General features: G+C 42.9%; 1 protein-coding gene across 2 annotated transcripts; it reads right to left on the minus strand.

Annotated features, from left to right (window-relative positions):
* Positions 1-459: 459 nt before the first annotated feature.
* LOC118418503 (protein lyl-1-like) lies at positions 460-7203 on the minus strand. 2 transcript variants are annotated; one of them, XM_035824463.1, is made up of 4 exons: positions 6218-7203; positions 3648-4089; positions 1731-1870; positions 460-1252 (listed from the first exon to the last, which is right to left on the minus strand). In XM_035824463.1, exons 2-4 carry the CDS (start codon positions 3991-3993, stop codon positions 611-613), a joined length of 1128 nt encoding a protein of 375 aa, XP_035680356.1. In that variant the 5' UTR covers positions 3994-4089; positions 6218-7203; the 3' UTR covers positions 460-610. The 2 variants fall into 2 exon arrangements, with proteins under 2 accessions (XP_035680356.1, XP_035680357.1); XM_035824464.1 differs by lacking the exon at positions 6218-7203 and having other exon boundaries at positions 3648-4186.
* Between the last annotated feature and the right edge of the window lie 2338 nt (positions 7204-9541).

A 9541-nucleotide genomic window follows, 5' to 3' on the forward strand; every position in this document is an offset into this window, starting at 1 on the left:
TGTTTCCTCCCTTTCGTACTTTCAATGTGGATGAAATCGATGTATGGCACAGTTTCGATTATAAGGACTTTTAACTGTGTGCTAAGCTGAGAATGAAATGGTCAACATAGAAATTTGCGATCCTGACAGAATAACATTTGAGAAAAACGCGGTGGGCAGATTGCGCCATCATGACTTGTGACATGCAATAATGATCTCATGCTAATAATCTGATTTCTGAAAAAAATGACTATCACTTTGGATAACTCTTCAAAACGGTGCAGTGCACTGACTGAAGTGATTTGACAATTTTTTACAAGTACAGGTATACGTCACGTCATCTCACTTCATGATGTCCACTGTGGCGAAGTATTCAAACTCACACTCACAGACCGCCTACTCTCCAAGCAGAGGTTAGGCTCCGGCTAGTTTTTGATGACGTCTTTTTGGCGTATTTATCCGGCTTTCTATCTTGTCGTGTTTTTTTTTTTTGTTGTTGTTGTTTCTTTGTCGTTTGCCTGGCCGTCGACAGAAAGAAAATCTGACTAAACAGAAATGTCCGATAAGAACGCCTGCAAAGACGTCAAAAAGCAGCCAGAGTGCAGAGTAGAACTCCATCTTCAGTTCTCAGTTAAGCTCCAACCTCGCCGCTGTCGTCCTCTCCTGTGAGAACACCGTTCGCCGTTCCACCGTGAGTCTCGCTCTCAGTGTCCGGGCTACTGGGCGCTTCGTTCCCGTCTGGGTTGGTGGAGGACGTCGGCAGCTCATGCTCATGCTGGGCGGGGTCCGACTCGCCCTCCGCATCCCGGTCCATGTCAGCGAGCAGTTTCTGGAGGAAGCGGATATACTTCATGGCTAGTCGTAGAATTTCATTCTTTGATAATTTCTTCTCTGGCGGGTGGGTGGGGACTAATTTTCTCAGCTCGGCAAAGGCACCGTTGACGTTTTGCTGGCGCCAACGTTCACGCGAGTTGGTGAAAATTCTCCGGGCGATCTTGATGGGGTTTCCGTCCTCGTCGACATCGACGCCTGACCGACGACGGATGCGGTTCCTGACCTGTATGGCGGCCAGGACGGGGCTGGGGCTCGGCCTCCCGATGCCTGCGGGGTAGCCGGAGGACCAGACGCTCACGGTACCGTGGGGGGACGTCGGGGTGGAGCCCACCTGGTTCAGGTAGGTGTAAGGGTGCGGGCGGGCGAGAGGGAAGGGCTGGGGGGCCATGGCGTCGGACCGGTGCGGAGGGAAGTAGGCGTAGCCTCCGGCTGGTACCACCTGTTTGGAAAAGATAGGTAGACATAGCTGTTTAAGAGGTTTATAGGCAGATGAACATAAAACCAAAAACAGGTTTAAGACTTGACCTGGACGTAAAACTATGAAAGACTTGATCTAGACTAGACAAAATGGCACTTTATGACCGTTAATACCTACACAGGAAACTATTTTGCGAGTAAAAGAAATTAAAATCGTCTACGATATTTTCATAGTTCCTTCTTAAAGACACCAACAAGGGCATTTTTGAATGGTTTCATCTAAATTCTTAGATCACTGACATCATGACAACAGAGAAAATCTTGAATTCACCAGGGCAGCATGCCGGCATCGCTATCTTTGAGAAGTGTAACCTTAGACATAAAATGAGCTTAGATAATTTCGTTGACGAAACAATTTTCTTAAAAATCAATCTACTTAGCCTGTAGGATAAGCAGTTTTCTTACTGAATCTAAAATGCTTGAAAACGTTTGCTTCTAACCTGTGGAGCTGGGTAGACCCCGCTGTAGTACGTCTCCTGGCCGCGTGGGGGACGTTTCGGCTCGTACAGTGTCTCCGGGGAGGGACAGTGGCTGCCGTACAGCGTCTCCTGTGCTTGGCGGTAGTTCTCATACACAGTACCTTCAGGAAATGAATATGTATACCAAGATGAAATTATTACATCATCCTCGATGAAATTACATTTGTAGTTGAATTATTGAATTGTACTTTATTCATCCTTAAAGATGTTTGGGCAGAAAGTTGTGCAGAAAGTTGTCTTAGCTCATGGAAACTCAACCATAAATGATTTGACCGAAAGAAGAGCAGAGGAAATACATTCAAAAGATACAATTAAAAAGTTGATGGCGTCTGAATTCTAACGTTATATTGATAGCGTGCTAACTTATACGCCTTTTATAACGACCAAATAACTGGCCTAATGGCACGGGCATAGATTTCCGGATATGAAATTAAAGCCACGTGTGATGGAAAACCACAATTTCTAAACTATAAGGACCATATTCGTAGTTTGTCATCACCACCTAAATCTATGTTTTTTTTTTACGATGACACATCAGCAATTATACCTATTATTCCAAGGAGGACTTAGCCTGGGTACCATCCGGAAAGTAGTTCGCTACGGCGTTCATCATATAATATATAGTCGCCGCTCTAGCTCTGACATTCATTATACACTCTGCTGTTTAGGTCTACGTCACATCACGTGGAATTAAAGCTTGTGGCAATTTATATGCACAAGGCATGCTGTAGAATTATATTTGGTCTGTGTTTGTGTTTTTCCTGTCTTTTATACCGTACTTTTCGTTCTCTTAGCCGGGCCCCTTCGTGCCGGACATGTGACGGTAGCCTTAGTAGTGGGAAAAGAAACACGTAACAGAGCTCTCCATCTGTACATGTACACACTACATTTGTAATTGCGTCTATAGGATGAGCCTTAACACTCAGGAGGAAAGACGGGACAGGGATACTGAACAGCGTTGAGGGCGTGAAGGTCACTAAACCACTGACTCCCAGGGAAACAAGGAAACTGAAGCCAGCTGACTGTTCCGGCGCCAAACAATTACAAATTGAAGATGGCGGCCCGGTTATACTCATATTGTTCTAATCGTCCTCTCACAATGAAGGGTTACGATGCCGCCTTTTAACCAGCCTGACCTTTACTGTTAAACATGGCATTCCCTTTGTTTGAGGGGCGTGGAATCTATTCAGTTGGCCATGACTTTTGTCGCCCATTGTCTTGTTGAAAATACACGTGTGGTTATATGCGTCTTTTCTGTCCAGTTTGTAACGTTACCACGAGATCTATCTTGCTAAAATATAGAGACCACTGATAGCTGTGAAATTAATGCTACCCTAGAAGAAGCGCAAGGCAAAAACGGTACCACAAATTATATCACAGCAATATTCTAATAAAAAATCTTTTGCCTAAAAACTGTAACATGAATAACAACTCACGGCCGTTTGTTAAAGTCACCTTAAAGGTTTACGTTGTCCCGACGGCACAACCTTATACGGTAACGTTACATGGATTTGTTTCTGCCAATTTGCCTTTTATTTTAATCATTCTATTACTAGCAATACCTTCCATTATCAGACAAGAAGTTTACGTATCCTACAGGATCACGGTGTTCCCATCTATGGGAAGAACATTTATGTGACGCAATATCGCATTTCCGTAATTCTTCAAAAAGAAATATATGTTTTAGAGATCATGAGCCGATGGAAGAATAAAGTGTTACATGTTACATTTTTTCCTGTTCATAATTTTCGCCTATTGTTGCTATTAGGCATTAGATGTATATTTACCTTTGCGAAGAAGGTTATGTTTTTCAGGATAACATTGTCCCAGCTCCGTCATCTCCGGTACCCTACAAGTAGCAACACACGATGGACCTACCTGTCGCCTCGTCACTCTTCTCTCCTTCCCGCGCCTTGTCCTTTTCCCTACTGTCCTCGACAGAGATGCTAGTGACGTCCGTTCGGTTTTTCACGTCCTCCCCGTTAGGTTTACCTTCTCCGTCTGCTGTCCAGTCCCGAGAGCTGTGTCCTGGTGTACTCACACTGTCCGGCCGCTCCACGGAAGGGATGCTACCGATATCCACTCCTCTGGATGCACTGATGTTTGCCGGACTCGCAGCTTCCTTTATATCTCCACGTCTTTGTTCTTTCTCCGGATGAATCTGATCCCCGGGGCTCGGCTGCACGCTGGCGGGAGAGTGCACCTCTACTTCCGCAGGTTCCATATCCGCCTCCCGATAGGCCGGGCTGGAGGCGCGCCGGTCACGACGGCCGGACGCACGCTGACGCAGCTGAGCTCACTCTCACAGCGCTCGGTCCACCTGCAAAACACAACCGCCGGCACCAAACCATCTATCACACAACCCCATATTCATCTATACACAGTACAGTTTAAGTGTGTGATATATGGAGATAGCATTGCTAGGCCCATGCAGGTCTTTAGAATTTTAATACTGAAATTTCGTTTTCATTTTACATATTTCAGATTGAACCGCGCGCTGATGCGACGACGAGTGAAGTTATTTTCCTGCATCCCATACATGGTTAGAGTAACCATACTTCACGGACATAAGTATGTCATTAGGTTGCAGGAATATTAAGAATCCGTTTTCCTCTCCAAGGTTACATTAAGGCGACTTTGTTGATAATAAAAACAACAGCAACAACAGCAATACATTACATATTGGTGTCAGCTTCAAGCCCAGTGAAATGTGTATCGAAAGTCGTCACTGAGATTCAGTTAATTAATCTTTTGCTGGTCGGGAAAAAGATGAATTTGTTACAAGGCGCACAAATCGTTTTAGAGAGTTTTCAGACCTTGGGGAAATAAAGAGCACAATCCTAAAATACCCGCTTTCAGCCACAAAGAAGCAAGTATTGGAAATCGTATTGTGATACCGCGTGCGAAAATGCAACAATGCACCTCGAATAAAACGCGTATGGGAGTAATTTTTTACAGAGAAATGTATGGATTTTGACGCCTGTCACATTCGGGTGAGAAGAATCTAGATATTCTCGTTGCTATTCTCAGACAAGAGATTACAAAATAGGCTGATCACATACGTCCCCTTGAAATTGGTCAAAGTATACAAGACAATACAGTACAATTCGACGTTGCATTACAACATATTTCGGTGTACCATTGTGTCTATCAAACTTGGGTACCACCGGTGTCTATGCACCTGTTCTACAAAAATCGTGATATCTTGCATAAAGCAAGTACATGCTTGCCCACTGCTTACTAAAGCCGAGTCCAGCGCTAGAAATAAGCGTGCGGTAATATTGTACAGGTACGGTTTACATGACAGAAAATTTCTACATATGGTTCCGAATGGAGATGACAGTACAAGTACGCTACTGCACGAATGCATCTGTGCATCATGCAGTTTTAACATTTTCATATTCATTTCTCGATTCGGAAGTTTTGACTTAACCATCCACCAAACATTCTGATTTAGTTGACGAGCCATTGATTTTTATCTACAACGTACATTAAGTGTATGGTATATTTCTACATATTCAGCAATATGTGAATGTATTCATCACTGTTATTAGTGTGTATGCTGTTTTTCGGACAAGCTCTTGGCATTAGCCGTTACCTATTCCAAAAAGAGTTATATAACGTTAGTTATGTTTTCGTCTGATCTGAAATAATTTCCGGATTGATTTCATTTTCATAAGTTTAAATGATTTAAGCATCATCAGAGGAAAAAGTCATGTCTCATGCCTGTCTTTGGGGCGTTTATAACGAATGGTTTAATATGAGGGTTCTGTGGTTAGCCAGAAACATATCATATTATACTGTGATTAACGTTACACATTGGATGTTCTGACATTAACCTCCGACCCAATTCTTCACACATCTGTATTTTGATTTAAATTTACGCTAATAATCGTGTGTGTCGTTTACAGCAAGTTTGGAATGGTTGTGATTTTTCCTGTGTGGCTGCACGGCCCTTTGCTGCGCCTGCTGCTAAACGCAGTGACTGGCGGTGCTTATTGAGGCTGCGTCTTGAATTATACCCCCTTCAGTAAGACTTGCAAACTACTCCCTAAAACTATCAAAATAGTGTTTGATATTTATGAGGTATTTAGAATTCAAAATGTCGAATGGTAATAAAGACCCCGTATCGCAAAAGGGAAAAAAAGAAAGAAGGAAACACAGAAATTAAAAGAATATCACACTACTAATTTTTGTAGCTTTTTTCGTTATGGTAGCTTTAAAATTCGATGATACATTGAATGTCCGCTAACTTGGCAAAAAAGTACAAGTCTATCAAACAAGTCAAATCAAACAAGTCTCTTGACTTTGACCTTCAATATCCCAGGATTGTCTCGCGAAGAGTGAGACACTCGTTCGGACAGAACCAGTTATTGTGGACACAGCGGGTTGGTTTTATGGCTGGATACTGCAGAATGAATAGTACCCAATATGAACGCTAGAGATACCTTGTTATCTTGAAGACTACCCGCCCCAGACGTCAGTAAATAAACGGCCGGGTGATGTGGGTCCTAAAGCCGTGTCCAGGTCTGGCGGAAGTCCAGCAGGACAGAGACGGGGTGGCGCGCACGACCAAGGCCCGTCTGACGTCTGCGTCGGCTCGCCGGATGGAACCCTATCCAGGTATGACGTCAACAGCTTCAGTTCCTGCCGTGTCCGTGACACTGGTCCAACAATGTCATGTAGGACACGAGGTGTTCTCCGCTGGACTAGTACTAACTGGTGGATCCGAACAAGAAGCGATGTTTCTTCAAGCCATCGCCACACAGAGAAATGCAAGTGTTGCACCTGGGATGCTTTTCAAACGGTAGATGCGCGCCAACTGCATAAAAGTGACTTTCTCCACCGCTATCGCCATCTAACCTGTTCCCGTTGTGACGATCTTTTGTGGGACAAGTCGTTTCTTAGCTTTCGCTTTCTTCCTGCAGTCTATTCAGAATTCGATCCACGCCAACCTTACAATCACTGTCACGTCATATTATGACGTAGTCAACTCCTACATGCGCACACGTCTTTATTCAGAGCGAAGCGGACTAACACATCAGATAGAAACAAACAGGGGCATTAAATTCTTAAGTTTAATCAAGGAGGTTTTATCAAGAGTCTCTTGATAAAATCTACTTGGTTTAATCAGCTTGGCCTTTTTCCTCCTCATAATGCTTAAAGAGAGAGAGAGGGAGGATTAAACAATGAAGAATTGTATATCAACAATTATCATCTTTTAGGCATTGGAAAAGAAGCAAAAACACATGAAGCAATCAGAACACAGCATTTTAGGTCTTAAGTCTAGAAAAGAGTTTTTTCTTGACAGTCTGCGGGGTCAATGTTATCGGTCGATTTGCGAGGAGGTTTTTGGGTCACAGTGAAGAAGATACAAAACGTCGTGACTAATGCCGTGAAGAGCAGGTGCATTCATTGTTTTTCTCGCAGTTTACAACACACATTTTTCATTTTACAGAATGTGACAGAATGCCATTTTTTTGCAAAACAAATGTTCAATTCCAAACGTGAAACTTTACAGCACGGTGTCAACTAAGGCCCGGGGGTGGTACTACAATAAATCCCTCCATCACACTGTGCCATTCCCGAGGACGGTTGGACGACATTAGCATGCACGATGCTCCTTCCCATCACCGACTGCCAGGAAAGCCGATCGGCCACGGACGCCTGTGCGGCGCTGATAAGGCGGGAACAATGGAGGGACGGTTGGGGGATGCGCGGGAGATCGAACTCAGCTCTGGGCCGCTGAACAGGTGGAACGTTAGACACTGATAAGGGCCTCATGTATGGATGTAAACTCCGCACAGGTTTGCAAAACGGCTTTACCTTAGGTCCTCCCGTACCCACAGGCACACGGGGCAACGAATTTCAATCTACAGAGGGACACAATTTGGAAATGCGTGGTTCTGGTGATGTAAAAGTAGTCCGGGGATCATACTGAAGAAGTGACAGGACGCCTTGTTGCAAAGTGTAAATGAAGCGCTCGTGGTTACAAATATCTGTGCATTTGTGGGACTACATAGAGCGGTATTAAACAGTTTGAGGTTGTAGGAACTTCCAGTGTTCTTTCATAAGGTATCAGCGCTGGTTTTATAATATCTATCCACATTAGCGCAACGAGTCCATGATCAGGTGTATAGAATATGCAAATCCATACAGACTTATGTATGCCTCAGTGTTCATCTTCTTTTCGTGTCGTCACGTATAAGTATATATAGAAACGAAATCAGAATAAAGGTATGTATCATTATACTAGTATATGTTGTTAAAATATAGATGCATTGTTGGTGTACTCAGCTGAGAGGGGCATAAGCGCGGTATGTATACATGTAGGCTTTCTTGTGATTTCATTTCACCGGTATTACGATTGATGTTTCTCTTCTATAAATTTCTTTAATTTGATTTATATATTCGCATATATCACATGAATTAGAAACAAATTGATATACAGAAAAGACATACATACGGGGGGTGGGGTGGCAGACGCTTTTCGTGGGCCTCCCCCATAAACTAGATCGCATGAAATGTTTAAATGATACATAATATAATTCAACAAAAGATGACATTTATAACATGAAGTATCCTAACGAAACAAAAGATATTTTACAAATGATCAATAATAAATACAAAACACAATTTCTAAATCACATAGAAATAGGTTGGAATTTTACAAAAATGGATCTATATGCTTTTTTTTATTATTTGCCATCAAAATAGGCAAAACAACGAAACAAGAAAAACAAACAAATCCTGAGGTGAAGGTTAAGCTTGGATGATCAATGAAGTCTATCTTAAGAAGCTTTTTAAAAGTTGGTGATGATTTTCAAAGAAACAAACGAACAAACGTCTACTCCTTTCTGAGCTCATAAAAATATATGGACCGGACATGTTGCACTGACTTCGGAATAACAAAACAATTTGTAGCTAGTATACATTGTGACTGCAGACAAATGCAACTTCTCCCGACAACAGACCTATTTTGACAAAACTCAGTTGATCTCCTCTCTCTCCAAACACTCTCAAAAATGAAGAATAAATAAAACCCAACTCGTCTCTATAAACCACTTGGCGCAGGTTCCCGGGGTAACGCGGAGTAATTTATTTCCGCGGCGCGCGTAAACCACAACATGTGTTCCCGCGTGATAACAAAACCGCGGGTCTCTGGGCGGAGACGGAAGAATGGCCTACATGGAACCCGCGCGCGTGCGGCTGCCACTGCCAGATAAGGCGGATTTCACGGCACCTCCACGGCTGTATGAAAATACATATTCATGCTCACTTGCACTGCTGTACGCTCGCAACAATCATCTGAACTGTAACACCTGCTTATGATTTACAATTCGATATAGTTATATGGCTGTTCTATGGTAATGAGATATTCTCGTAGATTTGTGAACGATCGAAATATTCCACTGACTAAATTCCTACTGTATTCATTTTGTCAGAAGTTCTATGATAGCAGAAAAAAATCATCGCTGGGCGATATTTTCAAAATATTGCAGTTTGAAACCACCGTCCGCCAACTTGACATGCACAAATACCCTGGACATAGGATAAAATCAAACTAGCGTTAACAGAAACATGGAAATGAAATAAATGGCAGAAATGAAAACGTAAAACTGCTTGCTGATTTTTTGTTCATCCAAATGCGCTCTCTATCAATGTCAGTTAGAACTGCACGTTAGGGAATGTCAGTCGCTGAGGGCTAGGATCTATTGCAATGGTATAGCTGAGACCTGGTAGTACAAAGGGTATCTATCATGATGATAAAT

This window comes from Branchiostoma floridae, chromosome 6, assembly GCF_000003815.2.
Source record: "Branchiostoma floridae strain S238N-H82 chromosome 6, Bfl_VNyyK, whole genome shotgun sequence".
NCBI lineage: Eukaryota > Metazoa > Chordata > Leptocardii > Amphioxiformes > Branchiostomatidae > Branchiostoma > Branchiostoma floridae.